This window comes from Salmo trutta, chromosome 3, assembly GCF_901001165.1.
Source record: "Salmo trutta chromosome 3, fSalTru1.1, whole genome shotgun sequence".
Lineage (NCBI taxonomy): Eukaryota > Metazoa > Chordata > Actinopteri > Salmoniformes > Salmonidae > Salmo > Salmo trutta.
In genome coordinates this window covers 74,448,099-74,472,523 of record NC_042959.1, presented here as the reverse complement: position 1 = coordinate 74,472,523, position 24,425 = coordinate 74,448,099, and the positions used below count along the sequence as shown (strand labels likewise).

The 24,425-nt window shown below is 49.9% G+C and overlaps 1 protein-coding gene across 1 annotated transcript; it reads right to left on the bottom strand.

The window, feature by feature from the left end:
- Positions 1-1,500: 1,500 nt before the first annotated feature.
- Positions 1,501-23,927, bottom strand: LOC115166019 (potassium/sodium hyperpolarization-activated cyclic nucleotide-gated channel 3-like). Its single transcript, XM_029719633.1, has 13 exons — positions 23,110-23,927; positions 21,641-22,916; positions 9,507-9,713; positions 8,898-9,120; positions 8,408-8,569; positions 6,206-6,424; positions 5,623-5,769; positions 5,083-5,323; positions 4,317-4,481; positions 3,259-3,646; positions 2,545-3,174; positions 1,995-2,293; positions 1,501-1,703 (listed from the first exon to the last, which is right to left on the bottom strand). The coding sequence occupies exons 2-13, from the start codon at positions 22,312-22,314 to the stop codon at positions 1,501-1,503; spliced, it is 3,558 nt and encodes a 1,185-aa protein (XP_029575493.1). The 5' UTR covers positions 22,315-22,916; positions 23,110-23,927.
- Positions 23,928-24,425: the final 498 nt, after the last annotated feature.

Here is a 24,425-nt window from a genome sequence, read left to right as displayed (position 1 = left end):
CACAGTTTACGAGGGAGCAGTATTAAGTGTTGCACCAAAAAACACAATTCAGTTACAGAAGTTGTGTGAACATATTGGACCGAAGCTAAACACCACACAACTTGGACAACATAACTACAAGTGGATCAATCGCTCCTATAGTTACTGATCAATATGATGATTAACTTTACAGTGATTAGTAATCTCATACTATGATTAATCATATAATGACAAAATATTACACTTTGGTGAAGAGCGACAGGCAAAAGGGAGGTGGAGCTGGAAATCAGGAAGTGCCTATCTTATTGGTTGCTTTAGAATTGGCCAACTAACCCTCCTCCAATCAGCAGCAAGATGCAACGAGCCCCATTGCTATCTTTGTCATCATCGTCCTCGTCTTTTCTGACAGCTGTATCGTCCCTCCCACTGTGTGCTACCATTATCTTTCCACTTCATCTCTCTTGCTTGCTCCAACAATCACTGACACAGATATGTATCTATATGTTTGGACTTCAAATATAAACTGTGATTCTACTCTAGCCTGCCCTAGTCACCAGAGCCATAGATATACAGAGTCTGCCGAACTCGGTTTGAATCTAGAATTTTGGCATGCCATGTTGGCAACAACAGTTAAAACCTAGTCGCAAGTCATGGACTGTTTGGAGGATAGTTTGTTGAACTCAAATCTGCAGTACCCTATTCCCTACAGTGTGCTACTTTAATTGGGGCATGGGGTGTTTTGTGACACAACCTACACAGTATATCTGGCCCGAAAAGTCCATCCTCCAATCAGATCATTTTCTCCAGGACCATCACATGTTGGCAGGCAGTTTTTCTCTCGCAGGCAGTTTTTCTCCCTATTAGTCTTTCCCTGTCTGAGGCAGCTAAGGGTCCTTCTTGCCCCCCTTGGGGGAGGCGGAGGGGGCAGAGGTGGCTGGGGGGCAAGAGGTTTGAGGGAGGGAGGTGGCTGGGCCTGGGACCAACTGAGTGGGTGGGAGGGTGGTAGTGGAGGTTTGGACAGGTGTTACGACTGTGGTCAGCTTTGGAGCATGACTGGTGTATGGGGTACAGGTAGGTGTAGGGACAGGACCTAAAGGTTGGCTCTGTTTTGGGGTATGGGTTGATGCAGGTTTGGGGGTGGAGGATTGTTTTGGGGTATGGATAGGTACAGGTGGGATTGTGGGGGTAACAGAACATTTAGAAGTGGGTTTTGGGGAAGGAGTTTGGACTAGAGTTTGGGCTGCTGGGGTCTGTTTTGGGGTGTGGGCTGAGCCTTTTGTTGGGGCTTGAATTGCAGCATCGGAGGCAATGGGTACAGGAGTAAGAGAATGCTTAGATGTTGGGGTATGGGTGGAGGTTTGAACAGGGGCTATATGTGAGGTATGTTTGGCAGTATGGGTAGGGGGAGGTTTGGGGGTTGGAGTTGAGGTTAGGGCCTGAGTTTTAGAACTGGTAGGTGTTGGGGTTAGAGTTTGGCTTTGCATAAGGGCAGGTGAAGGGATAGAGATAGGAGTGGGAGGTTTACTGGAAGAAGGGGTGGGAATCAAGGTTGAGGTTGGAGCTAGGGTGGGAGTGGAGGCTGGGGTGGGAGTGGAGGCTGGGGTGGGAGTGGAGGCTGGGGTGGGTGTTGCAGTTAGGGTTTGGCTCTGAGTGGGAACAGGAGTAGAAACAGGGGTAGGGGGACGATTGGAGGGTTGAGAGAGGGTAGGGGTAGGGGTACGAGTCTGGATAGGGGTAAAGGCTTTAGAGGGGGTAGGGGTGGGCCCAGATAGAGGGTAAGGGGAGGGCTTGATTAGGGGGCTCTGAAGAAGAGTGGGAGAGGAAGGTAGGGAAGAGGAGGGGGGAGAGGGGGACGCGAGAGAGGACTTGCGCCCATAGGTTCGTGGAAGTGAGAGAGGGGCACTGACAGAGGAGGGAGGGGGAGTGGAGGAAGGAGAGGGGGAAGAAGAGCGAGAGGGAGGTGTAGGGATGGGTTTGGACCAAGGGGTTGAGGTGAGGGGGAAAGAGGTGGTTACAGAGGAGGGAGGGGGAGTGGAGGAGGGAGAGGGGGAAGAAGAGCACGGGGGAGGTGTAGGGATGGGTTTGGACCAAGGGGTTGAGGTGAGGGGGAAAGAGGTGGTTACAGAGGAGGGAGGGGGAGTGGAGGAGGGAGAGGGGGAAGAAGAGCACGGGGGAGGTGTAGGGATGGGTTTGGACCAAGGGGTTGAGGGGAGGGGAGTAGTTCCAGCAGAGGGAGGGATAGAGCAGGGGGGAGGAGAGGAGGAGCGAGATGGGGGTGTAGGGGTGGGTTTGGGGCGAGGGGTCAGTGGCAGGGCTGGGATGAGGGAGAAAGGAGTGGGAGCAGAGGAGGGGGTGGCAGAGGAGAGGGCGGTTTGTTTGGGGGAGGAAGTGTAGGAGGCCAGGGGAGAAGCTGATATGGGTGTGGCTGCAGGTACAGCGATGGGATGTGTGTGTGTGGCTGTGTGTGTGCGTGCAGGGCAGTGTGTAGAGACAGGATCAGGGAGGGGCTGTGTAGAGCCCAGGTTCTGTGCTTGTATCTGTGCATTGAAGGGGGGCATGTGTAACCGTTGTGCTGGGACTTGTACTGGTAGGGGAGTAGTCAACACCCCCACACTGCCACCCCTGGCTAGCTGAGTCCCAGCCAGGAACGAGGCTGGCAGCAGGTTACCTCCAGAGGCCTTCCGCTGGAGAGGGGGGTGAGTCTGCATGCTTGCCCAGGATCGATGAGGCAGGGTGGGCTGCGAGGCGGAGAGGAGCCTGGCCTCCTGGGTGAGCCTCCCGAGTGCAGGCAGGCCCTGGTTGCTGCTGCCTCCATGACACAATAGCGCCTCCTTGGCCCCATGCTGGCCAGCCATGGAACTGCAAGTGTCTGACATGACACTGGTGGCTGCAGTTGGATTCACGTGGTAGAACAGATGGGGTGTGGTGGCCCCTCCTACCTTGGGGATTCCTGGGGTTCCACCCATCACTGAAGAGTGTTCCGGGTGGAGGCGGAGACTGTAGTGCAGGGTCTTTCCTAATTGGACCGACGTGGAGACAGAGGAGGCCGGTGTGGGTGGGGTTTGAGCAACAGGGGGTGATATCACTCCTCCCGGGGGGGCCATAGGGAAGGGCGAGGGAGAGGGGAAGGCAGGAAACCCCCCTCTAGGGGACAGCCCCCCCATCCCTCCTACCCCCATCATCCCAATGAGGGAACTCACAGAGGGGCGCGGGGGGGAGAGGGGGAAGGAGACGGAGGGCGATGGAGAGATGGAGGGGAGGAATATAGCGCCCCCTAGCACATGCTGCTGCTGTAGCTGATGTTGAAGCTGCTGCTGCTGCTGCTGCTGGTGCATGAGGGCGATGGCCACGTTAGTCGTAGCGGCCGCCGTCTGGAGCGGAGCGTGGATCAGTGGAGCCCAGATCAGTGGGTGGGGCATAGGGGAGACCGTACCACTTCCTCCCGTGGCCCCTCCACTTCCGGCAGCGGCAGCAGCGATGGCCTCCTGCATGGCTGGCATGCTGTCGTGTTTAACGATCTGCTGAACCAGCATGCTGTCACAGGAGCCCAGCCCCCCCATGCCTAGCCCCGCCCCCCCTCCTCCTCGACCCCCACGCCCCAAACCGCTGCCCCCCGCCATGGAACCTGCCTGGGACGGCTTCCTCATCAGGATAGAGTTCTTCCTACCTGCAGAGGAGAACAATGAGGAGAAAAGAGAATGAAACGATCAAACAGAAACAAACTGATGGAAGAGATGGTTACTGTTCCTGTCTGACACAAATGGAGGAAAACAAGAGCAAGAAGAAAGTGGTAGAAACTAAAGTGAGGATCAAACAACACAGTTGTAACGATGCTGACAGGGCTGAGTGGCTGATTAAAGATCACAAACAGAACCAGGTATCTGCTCCGGCTCTCTGTTCTAACAGCGCTCCAACTTTTTCTAGCAGTTTCTCTATTCAATTCAATTCAAAGGGCTTTATTGGCATGGGAAACATATTTTAACAGTACATAATAAACAAAAGTGAAATAAACAATACAAATTTACAGTAAACATTACACTCACTAAAGTTCCAAAATAATAAAGACGTTTCAAATGTCATATTATGTGCAAATAGTTAAAGTATAAAAGAGAAAATAGTTTCTCTCTCCCTTAACCTGCCTTGAAGGGCTTCTGCAACTGTAAGGTCATTTACAAAGCGCTTTAGAAATAAAATCTGAATTGATTTGAAAAATGCTATTCACTGGCAAGGTCTCTGCACAAAACGCTATGGAAATGAAACTGAATTGAAAACTGAAAGTCATTGCAAGTAATGGACCGATTGGCAGGTGCTTGAGCCAATCGGGAGAGGCTTAGTACCGATGCGGTCCAACCGGTCGACGGCCACCGTCTCGAAGGCCCGCCTCATCATGGGGTGTTCCTCCAGGACCTCGTTGAAGCTGTCCACGCTGAGGGAGTAGAGACGACAGTACGTATCTGCTCTGACGCTCGCTGTCCTCCGGCCCCGAGTCAACAGACAGATCTCTGAGAGAGAGAGAGAGAGAGAGAGGGAGAGAGAGAGAGAGAGAGAGAGAGGAGGAAGGGCAGGTGTGGATAAAGAGGGAGAGGGGAAGAGGGGTGAGAGGGACAGAGAGAGGAGGAAGGGCAGGTGTGGATAAAGAGGGAGAGGGGAAGAGGGGTGAGAGGGACAGAGAGAGGAGGAAGGGCAGGTGTGGATAAAGAGGGAGAGGGGAAGAGGGGTGAGAGGGACAGAGAGAGGAGGAAGGGCAGGTGTGGATAAAGAGGGAGAGGGGAAGAGGGGTGAGAGGGACAGAGAGAGGAGGAAGGGCAGGTGTGGATAAAGAGGGAGAAGGGAAGAGGGGTGAGAGGGACAGAGAGAGGAGGAAGGGCAGGTGTGGATAAAGAGGGAGAAGGGAAGAGGGGTGAGAGAGACAGAGAGAGGAGGAAGGGCAGGTGTGGATAAAGAGGGAGAGGGGAAGAGGGGTGAGAAAGTGGAATAAATAAGATTTTGTTGAAGAAATTGTGACTGATTAATTTAACTCACAACCACACCTTTCCACTTCCCTTTTTCCTCACACTGTCCTTACCCTCCCTCCTCCCTCCCCCTTCTCCCTCCTCTCCTCACCCCCAAAGTAGGACCCGTCACTGAGTTTGGTCTCCTTGTTTCCGCGGGTGAGTATGCCGACTCGTCCGTGTTGAATGAAGTACATCTTGCGTCCCACCGTGCCCTCCCGGATGATCAAGTCATTGGGCTGGAACACCTCGAAGCGAAGCTTGGTCAGCACTGCCGTCACAAAGTTAGGGTCCGCGTTAGCAAACAGCGGCATGTGAGCCACCAGGCTACGGCAGTTAAAGCTAACTATCGCCTGAGAGGGGGAGAAAGAGAGGGGGAGAAAGAGAGGGGGAGGGAGGGGGGAAGTGAGTTAGAATGCACAAGAACTGAATTGTATCAGTACGTTTTAATTTTCTTTAATGTAAAATGTATTTGAGGCAGTTTGAATCAACTGGTTTGAGCAGGTGTTTTTTTAGTTACGCTATAGCTAGCTTTCGTAACTTGTAACAGTGTGTGTGCGTGTGTGCCTGCGTGTGTGCCTGCATCCATGGCTTGTGCGTGTGTGCGTGTGTGTGTGCGTGTGTGTGCGTGCCTCGTGTGTGCGTGTGTTACCTCCTTTAGTGGTTCGCTGAGTTCGCCCAGTATGTTCTCCTCGTCAAACATCTTGCCCTGGAAGCGATGCTCGTAGTACTCATGAATCCTCTGACGGACATCTGCAGGGAGCTTATGGAACGACATGTACTGCTCCACCTGCTTATACTGGAACACAACATCAATACAATGTCAATACAACGGGAATACAACGATACAACGTTAATACAACGTCAATACAACGTCAATACAAAGTCAATACAAAGTCAATATAAAGTCAATACAATGTTAATACAACGTTAATAAAATGTTAATACAATGTTAATACAACATTAATACAGTGTTAATACAACGTTAATACATTGTTAATACAACGTTAATACAACGTTAATGCAATGTTAATACAGCGTTAATAAAAGCACACACACTAACACACTATACTGCTTTACTACAGTATAATACACACTATACTGCTTCACTACAGTATAATACACACTATACTGCTTCACTACAGTATAATACACACTTGACTGGATGAGCAGGAAGATTGTGAGGAATGGAGAGAGAGAGGGAGGGAGGGATAGAGAGGGTCCTAATCTCTTACTTTCTCCTGGTACTGTCGTCGCGAGGAGTCCAGGGACTGTATGAGAGCGGTGGCATGGCCGATGAACATGGCATAGCAGGTGGCACCAATGATCATACTGAGCATGGTGAGCCACACGTCCGTCATGCCCTCTGGAGCCTGGGCACCGTAGCCAATACACAGCATGTGGCTCATGGCCTTGAACAGAGCATAGGAGTACTGGATCCCCCACGAATCATTCTGGAAGGAGAGAGAGATGGAGAGAGGGCCCACATGTCATTCTGGACAGAGAGAGATGGAGAGAGAGCCCACATGTCATTCTGGACAGAGAGAGATGGAGAGAGAGCCCACATGTCATTCTGGACGGAGAGAGATGGAGAGAGAGCCCACATGTCATTCTGGATGGAGAGAGATGGAGAGAAAGCCCACATGTCATTCTGGACGGAGAGAGAGATGGAGAGAGAGCCCACATGTCATTCTGGATGGAGAGAGATGGAGAGAAAGCCCACATGTCATTCTGGACAGAGAGAGATGGAGAGAGAGCCCACATGTCATTCTGGACGGAGAGAGAGATGGAGAGAGAGCCCACATGTCATTCTGGACGGAGAGAGAGATGGAGAGAGAGCCCACATGTCATTCTGGACAGAGAGAGATGGAGAGAGAGCCCACATGTCATTCTGGACAGAGAGAGATGGAGAGAGAGCCCACATGTCATTCTGGACAGAGAGAGATGGAGAGAGAGCCCACATGTCATTCTGGACAGAGAGAGATGGAGAGAGAGATGGAGAGAGAGCCCACGTATCATTCTACACAGGGAGTCCGAGAGGGAGAGGGAGAGGGAGAAGAAGGTGGAAGAGAGGGAGGGAGGGATGAGTGGTACAACACTAGTTAAGGTAATAACTACAACCTAGGCTAAAACAGTGGCTGTAAAGTGCTGGATAGAGTTGCTCATTGCTTTTCCACTTCCTGCTGTGTAAAACAGACTACTAACAGGCAAAAAGCTAGAGGAAAAGAATAATAATAATAATAAAATGGCTCTAAAATATGTTATAAAGCCAGTGTGTGTTAGCCAATCATACAATGACGCATATTTATTTCAGGCTGAGTGTGTGTGTGACTGTGTTTCTGATTGCTTGTGTGTGTGTGTGTGTGTGAGGCCAATTATATCCTGTTCTGTTAAATGGTCCTGCAGGTGGCGCGTGGCTTTCTCTGGGGAAAACACTCAGCATCAGCTGGCCTAGCAACAGTCACCCCGGCAACCACTGAGAAAACTCTGCCGAGATGGGAGTCAGCGAAACACACAGCCGTGTGTGTGTGTGTTCATATCTCCATCTACTCCATCTGTAGGATGTTTAAGTTGAGAGATGTTTTATTGTGTTGATAGTCCCTTTTATTCCAACCAGACATGCTGCTACATGAACCAATAAACTAACACAGAGAGCAAACAGCATCCAACACTCTCTCTCTCTGTCTACACACACGCTCTCTCTCTCTGTCTACACACACACTCTCTCTCTCTGTCTACACACACTCTCTCTCTCTGTCTACACACACACTCTCTCTCTCTCTGTCTACACACACACTCTCTCTCTCTGTCTACACACACACTCTCTCTGTCTACACACACACTCTCTCTCTCTGTCTACACTCTCTCTCTGTCTACACACTCTCTCTGTCTACACACTCTCTCTCTCTGTCTACACACTCTCTCTCTCTCTGTCTACACACACACTCTCTCTCTCTGTCTACACACACACTCTCTCTCTCTGTCTACACACTCTCTCTCTCTGTCTAAACTCTCTCTCTCTCTCTGTCTACACACACTCTCTCTCTCTCTGTCTACACTCTCTCTGTCTACACTCTCTCTCTCTCTCTCTCTGTCTACACTCTCTCTCTCTGTCTACACTCTCTCTCTGTCTACACTCTCTCTCTCTCTCTCTGTCTACACACACAATCGGTCCACTACCCCGTAATCAGTTCACACACAAACACATCAATAATGTCACACACTGTGCACACAAGCCCTCCATTTGTGAGCGGGTCAACATTTCTCTCCATGTCTCAGTACCCATGTAACAATCTCACCACCTTGTTGTTCTTGGAGACCCAGCAGTCAGACAGACAGACAGACAGACTGACAGACAGACAGACAGACAGACAGACAGACAGACAGACAGACAGACAGACAGACAGACAGACAGACAGACAGACAGTGTAACTCACCACCATGTTATTCTTGGACACCCAGCAGTCCAGGGGGAAGTCCTGCAGCATGGGAACCAGGAACTGTAGACATCCGTCCCAGTGGCACAGCAGTAGCATCATGCCTATCAGATTGACTATCCTCACCATGGCACTGGCTAGGTCATAGGTCATATGGAAGATCTGGAGGGGGAGGGTTTGACATCACTGTAGTTTATTGACGTCTTGGGCACCTGTTATGATAGTTGCCTTTTCCCCAATGAAGAGATAGATCAGCTGCCCCCCTAGCGGTCTCTCTTTCCCCTATACTACGCTGACCTCTCCTTTCCCCCTCTCACCTCCCTCTCTCCTCTCACCTCTCTCTCTCCCTCCTCTCTGGCATGTTCCACTGACTGCCCTCTACTCCCTCTCTGGAGGATTTAACCAGTGAGTTGTGACAGTGGTAGTAAGTCTCTCTTTCCCTTCCCCCCCTCTTTCTCTACCTCCTCTCCCTGTCTTCCCGACCTCTCACCTCCTCCCACTGATGGATGTATCGTATGAGTCGTGACAGGCGCAGCAGGCGTAGCAGGCTGAGGATCTTGGTGAAGCGTACGATACGGAGGGCCCTGGCCGTCCTGTAAACCTCTGAGTCCAGCCGGGCCTCCAAGTCCACCATCAGGAAGATGTAGTCCACAGGGATGGACGACACAAAGTCCACCGCAAACCAGCTCTTTAGGTAGCGCTGACGGATAGCCCTGTGGTAGCATAGCATAATATAAAAGTCATTTCTATGATTTCACGGTTAGCTTAGCATTCTGGTATTATTCCTATGGTCTCACAGTTAGCTTAGCACTGCATAGAACAACAGTTTATATTTATAAGGTCTCACAGTTAGCTTAGCATAGTATAGACCAACATTGATTCCTATGGCCCCAGTAGTTATGGTACTTTAGAAGAAATAACAAACAACTCCATTCATTCAAATTCTGGAAGAACACCACATAGGGAAGCATTGTCTCCAGCTCTGTGTCACCTTCACACACACACACACACACACACACACACACACACACACACACACACACACACACACACACACACACACACACACACACGCACACACGCACACACACACACTAACTTGGGGTCTAGCAGTATCTCAGTGCTGTCCTCCTTGACGATACCGGTCCTGAAGTTGAGGACCAGGTCAACCAGGAAGAGAGTATCAGAGACCACGTTGAAGATGATCCAGGGAGGAGTGTTCTCATCCTTAAAGAAGGTGATTCCTACTGGCAGAATGATCAGGTTCCCCATCATCAAACACAACATGATCAGGTCCCAGTAGAACCTGGGAGAGGAGAGGAGGGGAGCGGAGAGGGGGAGAGAGGGAGAGAGAGAGGTTCCCTATCATCAGACACAACATAATCAGATCCCAGTAGAACCTGGGAGAGGAGAGGAGGGGAGGGGAGAGGGAGAGAGAGAGAGAGGTTCCCTATCATCAGACACAACATAATCAGATCCCAGTAGAACCTGGGAGAGGAGGGGAGCGGAGAGGGGGAGAGAGAGAGGTTCCCTATCATCAGACACAACATAATCAGATCCCAGTAGAACCTGGGAGAGGAGGGGAGCGGAGAGGGGGAGAGAGAGAGGTTCCCTATCATCAGACACAACATAATCAGATCCCAGTAGAACCTGGGAGAGGAGGGGAGGGGAGGGGAGAGAGGTTCCCCATCATCAAACACAACATGATCAGATCCCAGTAGAACCTGGGAGAGGAGGGGAGGGGAGGGGAGAGAGGTTCCCCATCATCAAACACAACATGATCAGATCCCAGTAGAACCTGGGAGAGGAGGGGAGGGGAGAGAGAGAGGTTCCCCATCATCAAACACAACATGATCAGATCCCAGTAGAACCTGGGAGAGGAGGGGAGGGGAGGGGAGAGAGAGAGGTTCCCCATCATCAAACACAACATGATCAGATCCCAGTAGAACCTGGGAGAGGAGGGGAGGGGAGGGGAGAGAGAGAGGTTCCCCATCATCAAACACAACATGATCAGATCCCAGTAGAACCTGGGAGAGGAGTGGAGGGGAGGGGAGGGGAGAGGGAGAGACACTACTATCTCACCCCCCTATACACTGCTCCAGCTAGTCTGGCAGAAGACACCACTATCTCACCCCCCTACACACTGCTCCAGCTAGTCTGGCAGAAGACACCACTATCTCACCCCCCTACACACTGCTCCAGCTAGTCTGGCAGAAGACACCACTATCTCACCCCCCTACACACTGCTCCAGCTAGTCTGGCAGAAGACACCACTATCTCACCCCCTACACACTGCTCCGGCTCGTCTGGCAGAAGACACCACTATCTCACCCCCTACACACTGCTCCAGCTAGTCTGGCAGAAGACACCACTATCTCACCCCCCTACACACTGCTCCAGCTAGTCTGGCAGAAGACACCACTATCTCACCCCCCTACACACTGCTCTGGCTAGTCTGGCAGAAGACACCACTATCTCACCCCCCTACACACTGCTCTGGCTCGTCTGGCAGAAGACACCACTATCTCACCCCCTACACACTGCTCCAGCTAGTCTGGCAGAAGACACCACTATCTCACCCCCCTACACACTGCTCTGGCTCGTCTGGCAGAAGACACCACTATCTCACCCTCTACACACTGCTCTGGCTAGTCTGGCAGAAGACACCACTATCTCACCCCCTACACACTGCTCCGGCTCGTCTGGCAGTAGTCTTTAACAGAGATAAATAAAGGTTTGGCTAAACCTCAGTAGATTCAAGTAGTACAGATAATAACATATTATCTGTCTCTGTGAGGCTCTGAGATTATGTACAAAGCAGACAGACAGACAGACCGAAGGAGAGAGAGACACATATATATATATATTGTAGCTGTTTCAGGGGCTGTGTGGTGAATGGACGGTATGTGCCTGCAAGGTTTCTGTGTTTTCTGGCTGCCAGGACCACGTACAGCAATGTGAAGTATTCCCCAGAGGCAGGACCACGGACAGCAATGTGAAGTATTCCCCAGAGGCAGGACCACGGACAGCAATGTGAAGTATTCCCCAGGGGTAGGACCACGGACAGCAATGTGAAGTATTCCCCAGAGGCAGGAGCATAGACATCTCAGGGGAAACTTCTAGACTGCAGCGGAACAGCCACACCTGTCTCCAATTGTAATTAGAGCCAAACTGAGGACAGGTGAAACCAATCAGGGCCTCTACTTAACCGCGCCCTGGGTTTTCTTTCTTGGCTCTTTCCTTTGACCCCGGCAGGTGAACGAGTAGGAGGTTATTGGAGCGGCAGAGCATACGGTGGAGAAGGAGGTTTACTGGAAGAAAGGAACTGATAATTTCAACAAGGATGGAACCCCCAAAGACCAAATTTGGAGGATCTTCCACTGGTGATGAAGTATTTACTCTGTTTGTTTTGAGTTGTATATATGAGGAACGCTGCCGAAACCTGATAATAAAGTGGTTTAACCCTTCCCTTGGACTGGTGGTGTGTGTAAACCCTGCCTTACAAAGATCTTGGCGCTGAAACCGCCACAATATATAAACTCAGCAAAAAAAGAAGCGTCCCTTTTTCAGGACCCTGTCTTTCAAAGATAATTCGTAAAAATCCAAATAACTTCACACATCTTCATTGTAAAGGGTTTAAACACTGTTTCTCATGCTTGTTCAATGAACCATAAACAATTAATGAACATGCACCTGTGGAATGGTCGTTAAGATACTAACAGCTTAAAGATGGTAGGCAATTAAGGTCACAGTTATACAAATTTAGGACACTAAAGAGGCCTTTCTACTGACTCTGAAAAACACAAAGAAAGCTGCCCAGGGTCCCTGCTCAGCTGCGTGAACGTGCCTTAGGCATGCTGCAAGGAGGTATGAGGACTGCAGATGTGGCCAGGGCAATAAATTGCAATGTCCGTACTGTGAGATGCCTAAGACAGCGCTAAAGGGAGACAGGACGTCCTCGCAGTGGCAGACCACGTGTAACAACACCTACACAGGATCGGTACATCCGAACATCACACCTGCGAGGCACAGGTACAGGATGGCAACAACAATTGCACGAGTTACACCAGGAACGCACAATCCCTCCATCAGTGCTCAGACTGTCAGCAATAGGCTGAGAAAGGCTGGACTGAGGGCTTGTAGGCCTGTTGTAAGGTAGGTCCTCACCAGACATCACCGGCAACAACGTCACCTATGGGCACAAACCCACCGTCACTGGACCAGACAGGACTGGCAAAAAGTGCTCTTCACTGACGAGTTTTGTCTCACCAGGGGTGATGGTGGGATTTGCGTTTATCGTCGAAGAAATGAGCGTTACACCGAGGCCTGTACTCTGGAGCGGGATCTATTTGGAGGTGGAGGGTCCGTCATGGTCTGGGGCGGTGTGTCACAGCGTCATCGGACTAAGCTTGTTGTCATTGCAGGCAATCTCAACGCTGTGCGTTACAGGGAAGACATCCTCCTCCCTCATGTGGTACCCTTCCTGCAGGGTCATCCTGACATGACCCTCCAGCATGACAATGCCACCAGCCATACTGCTTGTTCTGTGCGTGATTTCCTGCAAGACAGGAATGTCAGTGTTCTGCCGTGGCCAGCGAAGAGCCCGGATCTCAATCCCATTGAGCACGTCTGGGACCTGTTGGATCGGAGGGTGAGGGCTAGGGCTATTCCCCCCAGAAATGTCCAGGAACTTGCAGGTGCCTTGGTGGAAGAGTGGGGTAACATCTCACAGCAAGAACTGGCAAATCTAGTGCAGTCCATGAGGAGGAGATGCACTGCAGTACTTAATGCAGCTAGTGGCCACACCAGATACTGACTGTTACTTTTGATTTTGATTGATTTGATTAGATTTTGATTTTCTGTTAGTCACGTCTGTGGAACTTGTTCAGTTTATGTCTCAGTTGTTGAATCTTGCTATGTTCGTACAAATATTTAAATGTTAAGTTTGCTGAAAATAAACGCAGTTGACAGTGAGAGGACGTTTCTTTTTTTGTTGAGTTTATATGTGTGTGTGAAGAGACTAAAGAACAGACACCTTCCAGAGAACATCACATCACCAAACCTCATTAAGTCTCTACACATTAGGTTCCTTTGTCCAAGCTGGGTTGTGACAGCTGATACCAGCACATTTTTGTGCCCACAAACAAATGACAACATTTAAAGGTCAAGTCTGCAGAAGGGAAGAATGGGAGGGATTTTTTTCAGGGGAAAGATTAAAATGCTTGATGCTCAGAAATGGGTGTCTGAATTGTTGCTGTGTGGTACAATACGTGCTGGGTACTTGCAGACCAGGCAGTCTGGCTGTTCTACACTAGACATAAAGTTACCAAAAGGTTAATCGGCTGTCCCCATAGGAGAACCCTTTTTGTTTCCAGGTAGAACTCATTTGGGATCCATGTAGAACCCTCTGTGGAAAGGCTTCTACATGGACCCCTAATGGGTTCTTCAAAGGGTTTGCCAATGGGAACAGCTGAAGAACCCTTTTAGGTCCTAGATAGCACCTTGTTTTCTAAGTGCATATGCCCTATGGCTGGGTGTGGTTAGCTAAAAGAAAACCAGATGCATAGTGAGAGAAAGTAGTTCAATCTGTATTCATCCTGTTACACCCGCATAAACCAATCTGGATGAATATGTTTCCAGATCTGTTTTTCTGAACAGAGTTCCAGTCAATTTATTTCATAGAAATTCCAATTCTGAATTGTGAGATTCTCATTGACATCCTCATCAGTGTTCTATTCATGAGCAGACTGGAGTTGGAATGGAATTGCTGCTCTACTGGACTCCAACCAAGCAGTCATCTCTCTTAATACAAGTCACTTCCTTCCTGTGTCTCAGTTCATTGTTTTCCTATTAGAACTTGACAAAATGTAAATTACAACTAAGGTTCCAGTGTATGGGTAGACACACATGCAGAGACACGCTCAGCCACACCTTGAAGTATCTGCAGGTTATTAAAGAAATAGCAGAACATTTCTGACATGCAAATTAGTCTTCTCATCTTCCTAATCTTAGCTGATGCAGTAAATACCAACTTCTCTCTCGTAAACAAAACTAAAGCATCTGGGTCATATCTACTTATCTCTCTCTCTCCTTCTCCTTCCCCTCTTTCTCCTTCCCCCTCTCTCTCTCTTGTTACCCTCTTTCGCCTTCCCCCTCTCTCCCTCCCCCCTGCCTCACTGTATTTTAGCTTTATTAAAGCTTTATTGGCCTGAAATATATGCATATCTAATATATGTTCCAGACAAAGGAACTTTGTCTATCCCTCTAACGTCGCTCTTAATACATTTTTCTCCAACTCTCCCCCTCTCTTTCTGTTCCTCATTATGTCTTGGCTACTCGTTGTCACAGGCGTCATAAGGATTGGACCAAAATACAGCGGGGATGTGAATGCTCATTTTCTTCTTTATTAAATAAAATGAACACTGAACAAAAAGACCGACGAAAACAGTCCTGTCAGGCACACAGCTAAACAAGAGACAACTACCCACAAATCCCATAGAAAACCCACCCCCTTTAATAGGACCTTCAATTAGAAGCAACGAGGAGCAGCTGCTTCCAATTGAAGGTCAACCCAATAAACACCACATAGAAATAGACATACTAGAACTAACCTAACAAGAACATAGCCCAACAAACCCCGAAACACTCTAAACAAACACCCCTCTTAAATATGAACATAGCCCAACAAACCCCGAAAAACTCTAAACAAACACTCCCTGCCACGCCCTGACCAAACTACAATAACAAACAACCTCTTACTGGTCAGGACGTGACACTCGTATTATCTTAATGAGGTGAAGGGTGTGAGAGCTTATCACCAGACTCAAAGAGACTTTATACTCACACACGTGCACACACACACCACCGGAGACCAAGGTCATCGTCAGGACAAAACACACATTAGGGCTTTGTCACTAAGCTCTCTGTCTTTCGTTCCCTCTATTGTTCCCTCCTCATCAGTCTGTCGCCCTCCCTTCTCTACTCATAGATCCAATCTACAGGTACCTAATTGAAAGATTAGATGCCTGAATTATGCATAATGAATACACTACATGCATAATTCAGAATATTATGCATATTCAATTGTGATAAAATGAATAATGCAGTCATTTACATATTGTGATGGAATATGTGAATAGTAATAAGTGCAAAGGTGTTACGTCCATCTGAAGGAGTAGACCAAGGCGCAGCGTGGGTTCATCATATTTTAATTAACGTGAACCAGCAAAACAATAAACAAAACACAACGAATGAACAGTATTGCAGGCTGCTCACAGCTATGCAAAATCAACTTCCCACAAAAGACAGGTGGAAAAACGGCTACCTAAGTATGGCTCCCAATCAGCGACAGCGAAGTACAGCTGTCCCTGATTGAGAGCCATACCAGGCCAAAACACAGAAATACAAAACAAGGATAGGGAACATAGAAATATAAAATATAGAACATACATCAAAACCCCAAAACAAACACCCCCTGCCACGCCCTGACCAAACTACTATAACAAATAACCCCTTTTACTGGTCAGGACGTGACAGTACCACCCCCCCCCCCCCCCCAAAGGTGCAGACCCCGAATGCACCATGAAACAAAAACTCACAAAATAATAACCCCAAACTAAAGGGAGGGAAGGGAGGGTGGACGGTTCTTCTGCTACCCCCCCCCCCTTCCCAATCCTCCCCCCTACGGAGGTGGCTCAGGTGCGGGACGCAGACCCCGCTCCACCACCGGCTCACCCCACTTTGGTGGCGCCTCTAGAGCGGGGTCCCTCGCCGCTCTAGAGGCGGGCGACTCTGGCGGCGCCGGACAGGCGGGCGGCTCTGGCGGCGCCGGACAGGCGGGCGGCTCTGGACTGGCGGGCGGCTCTGGACTGGCGGGCGGCTTCGGACTGGCGGGACTTGCAGTAGGCCTGGCTCTGGGAACAGGCACAGGATTCACCAGGCTGGGGAGACATGCAGGAGGCCTGGCTATGGGAGCAGGCACATGACTCATCAGGCTGGGGAGACATGCAGGAGGCCTGGCTCTGGGAGCAGGCACAGGACTCACCAGGCTGGGGAGACATGCAGGAGGCCTGGCTCTGGGAGCAGGCACAGGATTCACCAGGCTGGGTGGACATGCAGGAGGCCTGGCTCTGGGAGAAGGCACAGGATTCACCAGGCTGGGTGGACATGCAGGAGGCCTGGTTCTGGGAGAAGGCACAGGATTCACCAGGCTGGGTGGACATGCAGGAGGCCTGGCTCTGGGAGCAGGAACAGGATAGACCGGGTCTCGAAGACGTACTGGAGGTCTGGAGCACACAGCCTGCACAACCCGTCCTGGCTGGGTTGTAACAGTAGCCCTGCACGGGCGGAGTGCTGGCACAGGGCGAACTGGGCTGTGCAGAGGACTGATGGCTGCCGTGCGTAGAGCAGGCGCAGGGAAGCCTGGGCCTAGGAGACGCACTGGTGGCCAGATGTGCTGCGCAGGCATACTCCTTCCTGGCTGGATGCCCACTCTAGCACGGCACTTGCGGGGGGCTGGGATGTAGCGCACCGGGCTATGAGCGCGCACTGGAGACACCGTGCGCTCTACCGTATAACACGGTGCCTGACCAGTACCACTCCGCTTCCGGTAAGCACGGGGAATTGGCTCAGGTTTAACGTCTGACTCCGCCAATCTCCCCGTGCCAGCCGATCCTCCCAGAAACGCCGTTCTGCCTTCGCTGCCTCAATCTCCTCTGGCGGGCGACGGTATTCTCCCGATTGTCTCCAGGGTCCCTGTCCGTCCAGAATCTCTTCCCAAGTCCATGACTCCAGATAGCTCCTCTCCAGCTCCTTACCCCGCTGCTTGGTCTTCTTGTGGTGGGAAGTTCTGTTACGTCCGTCTGAAGGAGTAGACCAAGGCGCAGCATGGGTTGGGTTCATCATATTTTAATTAACGTGAACCAGCAAAACAATAAACAAAACACAACGAACGAACAGTATTGCAGGCTACTCACAGCTATGCAAAATCAACTTCCCACAAAAGACAGGTGGAAAAACGGCTACCTAAGTATGGCTCCCAATCAGTGACAACGAAGTACAGCTGTCCCTGATTGAGAGCCATACCAGGCCAAAACACAGAAATACAAAACAAGGATAGGGAACATAGAAATATAAAATATAGAACATACATCAAAACCCCAAAACACACAAAACAAACACCCCCTGCCACGCCCTGACCAAACTACTATAACAAATAACCCCTTTTACTGGTCAGGACGTGACAAAAGGGAGGATATCCAATTCTCTAAACCTCTCTTCTGTACTTCCCTCATCCCTCCATCTCCCTCCCTCCATCACCTGACTGGAATCAGAAGAGGGATAGCTGAGACTGATCTCCATTGAGTCGTAGAGTATGAGAAAGTAAAAAAAGAGAATGTGTGTGTGTTCATATGTGTGTGTGTTCGTGTGTCTGTGTGTTCGTATGTGTGTGTGTGCTTGTGTGTGCGTTCGATTGAGGCTGGCGGAACCAAAGTGGGCCAGGAGACTGGGGGATCAAGTAATCCATTGTTTCTGAGGCCTGTCTGGAGATTGCTACTCTGTCTCTCTCGCCACAGAGAGACCACCCGACAGGTGGTTGATTATCCATCAGTCTGCAAAGTGTTTTAAAAGTTTCAAACACACCCAAGGCTAGCAACCACCAGAAAATGTCTCATCTAATTCCCTGAAGTGATTTTACCTTTATTTAACTAGGCAAGTCAGTTATGAACAAATTCTTATTTACAATGACGGCCTACCCCGGCTAAACCCTAACCCGGACGACGCTGGGCCAATTGTGCACCGCCCTATGGGACTCCCAATCTCAGCCAGTTGTAATACCGCCTGGAATCGAACCAGGGTCTGTGGTGGCTCTTCTAGCACTGAGATGCAGTGCCCTAGACTGCTGCACCACTCGGGAGCCCTGAGTTTTCAACATGTTTCCCCATCTAATTCCCTGAAGTGATTTCAACATGATGAAATGTTCACAGACATCCAACGCCTGAAGTTAAAGACAATTCATATTAAGGATCACCTCACCTCCTTCTAAGGACTGTCAATGTGATGGTTTTCTCTATAAAGATTTGTGATTCTAAAACACTGTCAGTAATTAGCCAGTAGGGGGTGTTGTGTTGGGTTCACTCACATTGACCACACACACAGGGCCAAGCCAGCATGCCTCCATCTAAAACCCTGTCTATATCAAATCACAAATTAAATTGGTCACATGCGCCGAATACAACAGGTGTAGACCTTACCGTGAAACGCTTACTTACAAGCTCTTAACCAACAATGCAGTTCAAGAAATAGAGTTTAGAAAATACTAACTAAATAAACTAAAGTAAAAAATAAAAAGTAACACAATAAAAGAACAATAACGAGGCTATATACAGGGGGTACCGAGTCAGTGTGCGGGGGTACAGGCTAGTCGAGTGCTAACATGCGTACTTTGTCCTGAACTTGTCCACATTCTTATTATGCCCACATTTTAGACACATTTTTAGACACGATTGAAAGACCAGGTCAAGATCAGGACAAAGGAGGCATGTTAGCGGCAGGTATAAACAGGGCTTATGTGTGATTGATTTTTATGGGCAAGCACAGTGACAACTTACATCACAGATATTTCACACAGAGAACACACAGTGTGTGCGTGTGGTGTGTTGTGTGTGTTGTGCACGTGTGTGTGTGTGTAACATATCATGTCTCATTATATCCTCTATCAGATTGGTTCAATGAACCTACTGCACTGGGCTAAATCAGGGTCACACTGAGTGTTTCTAGGTAGTCTTAAACACATCTACTGTGAAACTAAAATACACACCTCATACACATGGTTATGGGCTTAAAACAAAGAAGACCCCTGTACTATGTCAGGAATAGAGTTCAAATGTATTCCACTTTGAGTTCGCATACCAATATTACACTTTATATACATCACAGAAGACTGAAATATAACAAAACTGTTTGACATAGAAACATCAGATTTTCAGTGGCTTTTTTGAAATAATGTTTATTACTTATAAAAGTATGAAAAATATGAATAACATTCCACCTGTGAAGCCACTAGGTCATTTGACTGCAGGAAAGGGCTACAGAACTACAGTAAGAAGAAACTAGACAGGACAGCACGTTCTAAGAAAGTATCTCCCTCCCTCTCTCTCCCTTTCTCTCCCCTCCTTCACCCTCCCTCTCTCTCTCCCTTCCTCTCCCCTCCCTCACCCTCCCTCTCTCTCTCCCTTCCTCTCCCCTCCCTCTCTCTCCCCCTTACGCTCCCCTCCCTCTCTCTCCCTTTCTCTCCCCTCCCTCACCCTCCCTCTCTCTCCCTCTCTCTCCCCTTACGCTCCCCTCCCTCTCTCTCCCCCTTACGCTCCCCTCCCTCTCTCTCCCCCTTACGCTCCCCTCCCTCTCTCTCCCCCTTACCTCCCCTCCCTCTCTCTCTCCCCTCCCTCTCTCTCTCCCCTCCCTCTCCCCTCCTTCTCTCTCTCCCTTCCTCTCCCTCTCTCTCTCCCTTACGCTCCCCTCCCTCACGCTCCCCTCCCTCTCTCTCCCCCTTACGCTCCCCTCCCTCTCTCTCCCCCTTACGCTCCCCTCCCTCTCTCTCTCCCCTCCCTCTCCCCTCCTTCTCTCCCTCTTTCCCCCTCCCTCTCTACCCTCCCTCTCTCCCCCTTCCTCTGATTCCCTTCCTTCAATTCTCCCTCTATTCACAAATCCTCTCTTTCTCTCTCTATTCTAAGGAGTTTCTACTAACTTAGTAACAAGGACGTTCATGAAGGATGTTCCCCAACTTTATCATCAGCTCACCACCAGCCAGCCTGCACGTCCTGTCTCTTCTCTCCCTCTGTCTTTCCTCTCAGGGTACATCCCATTAGCTTCCCCTTCTCAGCCTCTCCTTCACTGGTCTGAAAGACTTGATAAACTGTGGAAACCTCGTCAAATCTCTTCAGTTGTTATGAGGGAAAGGAAAGGACTCAAGGAGATGAGGATATAGAGGTCAAATGAAGACACAGCCTTTATTCATTGATATGGATGGAATGGAGTAGCCTACATGAGATTTGATAGGGGTGACATGCTCTCCCTCTATGCTGCCCTGTCTTTCACACCTCTTTCTCTCCCCCTCTCTCTTTCTATCCCTCCCTCTCCTCTCTTCCACTATTCATAGTGTTGTGGTTACTGAAGTGATGTTGCTGTTAGGGTTACTCACCCACACTCTGTCTGACCTGTTTCCTCCACTGTCTTATATATCCTCAACACATCTCTCTCTCCCTCTGACCATCCCTTTATCCATCCATCCTCCCCTCTATTCTCCATCTCCTGATCACTCCTCTCTTTTCTTCTTCTCTCTTCCTTCCTTTCCTCTCTTTCTTACCTGAAGGATGGACATATTCTCCCTCTGGGTCATGGCCCCACTGTGTCTTTCACCTCGTCTCTCTCCCATCCAAAGACACCCAGACTCCTTCTCCCCTCCCTCACTGTGCCTCTCCACCCCACCCCCTCCCTCCCCCCTGGCAAGGCTGTATGGTCTGTATGGACCTGAAGTGGCTGTCAGTGCATGATATTTTCCATTCCCTAGGGCTGTAGGGGTGTATGGTGCGTACCTGAAGTCGCTGTAGGGGTGTATGGTGCGTACCTGAAGTCGCTGTAGGGGTGTATGGTGCGTACCTGAAGTCGCTGTAGGGGTGTATGGTGCGTACCTAAAGTCCCTGTAGGGGTGTATGGTGCGTACCTGAAGTCGCTGTAGGGGTGTATGGTGCGTACCTGAAGTCGCTGTAGGGGTGTATGGTGCGTACCTGAAGTCGCTGTAGGGGTGTATGGTGCGTACCTGAAGTCGCTGTAGGGGTGTATGGTGCGTACCTGAAGTCGCTGTAGGGGTGTATGGTGCGTACCTGAAGTCGCTGTAGGGGTGTATGGTGCGTACCTAAAGTCCCTGTAGGGGTGTATGGTGCGTACCTGAAGTCGCTGTAGGGGTTTATGGTGCGTACCTGAAGTCGCTGTAGGGGTGTATGGTGCGTACCTGAAGTCGCTGTAGGGGTGTATGGTGCGTACCTGAAGTCGCTGTAGGGGTGTATGGTGCGTACCTGAAGTCGCTGTAGGGGTGTATGGTGCGTACCTAAAGTCCCTGTAGGGGTGTATGGTGCGTACCTGAAGTCGCTGTAGGGGTGTATGGTGCATACCTGAAGTCGCTGTAGGGGTGTATGGTGCGTACCTGAAGTCGCTGTAGGGGTGTATGGTGCGTACCTGAAGTCGCTGTAGGGGTGTATGATCCACTCCCCTGCTGATTTGAGTCTCTCCTGCTCCATGGCCACGGCCTTGTGGGACCCAAACATGCGCAGGCTGAACTTGTTGACCCCCGGCTGCAGCATGGCTCCAAACTGTCTCTGGATGAAGGTGGACTGGTTGGAGTAGCTGTAGTCTTCCCCGTCCAGACCCATCCCAAATCCCCCCATGCCCCCCGTCCCAGACAGACTCCCCATCTCCGGCGTGCCCGCCACAGTGTTACAAGCCGTGGTTGTCGTGGTTTCCGGGCCCAACGCTACGACGACCACTCCGGTGCCGGTGGAGGAGGAAGTGGAGGCAAGGGCGGCGCGTGACGAGGAAAAGCCAACAGAACGCTGCTGGGCGGAGGAGAAGGGGGCTGGAGGAGGGGGCAGGGGGACAGGGGTGGTCGGGGTGCCAGCTGAACGGAAGGGGAGGCCGTCTCTGGTGGCACTCAAGATGGAGAGGCGCCGTCGCCCCCCTCCGGAACCGGACCCCTCGACCCCTGACCTGTCCCCCTCCAGAGATGCCTGGGAGAGGCGGTACCCTGGGGAGGGCAGGCTGCCCTTACTGCGCCTCTTAGAGTCTCCTCCACTACGACCCGGCCGACCCTCACCCCCGCCAGGGGGCCCAACACCTCCCGCCACCCCATCCATCCCCTAACCAGGGAGAAGGGTGGCAAAGGGAGATCAATATCACTCTCACTCTGGAAACAGATTGTCAAAACGGGACAAGATGTCCTGTCAATGTTCAACTAGGAGCCTAATAAAATGCTACTACCTAAGACTGTCTGGGGAAAGAGAAAGGTGGTGATTAAATAGTTGACCTCAAATTTGTATAATCTCCAATGGCTTGTAGTGATCTGTCTCCTCTCCACTGATCTGTGCATCCTAACCCCACCTCTGGGAGTTTGCCACTTAAAAAGACAATAGATTTCTCACTCCAAAAATATGATGGATTATCTCCTCCTTTCCCCAGCTCGCTTTTCTTCATCGAGATCTCTCCATCCTCCCTTCTTCTCCTGGCCTGATGCCCACCTTCTCCTTTCTACTGCCGCCCTCAGCGTTTCGACACCAGGCATATTGGCACCTAATTCCTGGTCTCTCTCTCAGGGATAATGACGCAGGTCGCACTTTGACCCCCCCTCTCTGGTTGTCAAGGATATGTCTCCCTCTTGCTCTCATCGACACATGGTAGTATTCTGTAAGAGTTCATCTTGACAGTGGATGAGAGGTGGTAGTTTTGGATGGTTGGCTACCTATGAATGACAAGTACAAGTGAGCCTCATCAGCACGGATCGGTTGGTTTTAACCGACACAAACGGTCACGAGACACACACAGACAGACTCACCCGCACACTGATTTATACTGAAACACGCTTTCAAACACAGACAGAGATACATACACAAAGACACGAAAATAAGCAAGAGTACATATGCAAGTGGTCGTACCCCCAATTTAGTCCACACTCGCCTAACACCCGATAATATTCCCTTTGTCCGGGCACGTATAACAAGACAAGCTGTTAGCGTCAGCATTAGGGTTATTTTCGGAATTCAGTTCGGAAACACAAACAGAACAGACAAACTGGGCAAGTGCCGAATATGTGACGTCTCCAAACCCGCCCGGATAAATGTTGTGCTATTTCAGACGCGTTTCCCCTCCTCTTCCACTTCCCCAGTCACTCCCAATGACATCCTTGGACCGTTACAGCGACATCTTTGTAGCCCATCCTATTCATTTACGATTAATAAAACCTTCGTTTCATTTACATGTTTTTAACGAATCTTGATGAATAAAACCATGCAAGGAAATTAAGTGCGCTTGAATGAATTAGATCCATGAAGTCCTGTTCCAACCGGAATAACTTGTTGAGCTTGAGAAGGTATAGCCAAATATTAGGCAATTCTATGGCCAATCATAACTCAAAAGGAACGCGACACCAGTCTTAATATTCTGATTCCGATTGCATTTTAACTTCCAAAACGCCCGTCACCTCTCAGGCACGCAGGCACGCAACTGAAATATTAAATAAATAAATACACACAAAGGTCTGAATCTAATCGGCTTGTTACCATGGCAGCAGCATCCCATCACCCTTCCTTCCCCAGGCTGCACGCCCAGCCGGCGCAAGAAGCCCACAGCACAGGTATGGGTGCCGCGTCATCCACCCCAATACAACCGGGGAATTGCGCGAGGGAGGGAAATAAAGAGAAAGAGAGAGAGAGGTGCGTTGAAGGACAAATCCAACCCAAAATATTGTAACGAGCCTGGGTTTATAAGCGCTGATATCTACTCTGCCGCACGAGCATGCTTTTGCGGCACAGTCGATAGCGCGCTGGACTTCGGGCTAGAAGGTCGAGGGTTCGAGACCTGCTCCCTGCCTGTTTCATTCCAATATATATATATTTTTTCATTAGTTCACTGTTGATAAATTCCCAAAGTGTTTTGCATGTCAGAAATCACATTTTCAAGATATAGGACTTTCGGAAATCAAATTGTCACATGCCACATCCTCTTTGCACCCCATTATTTCTATTTCTACTTTGCACTTTCTTCCACTACACATCTACCATTCCAGTGTTTTACTTGCTATATTGTATTTACTTTGCCACCATGGCCTTTTTTTGCCTTTACCTCCCTTATCTCACCTCATTTGCTCACACTGTACATAGACTTATTTTTCTACTGTATTATTGATTGTATGTTGTTTTACTCCATGTGTAACTCTGTGTTTTTGTATGTTGTCGAACTGCTTTGCTTTATC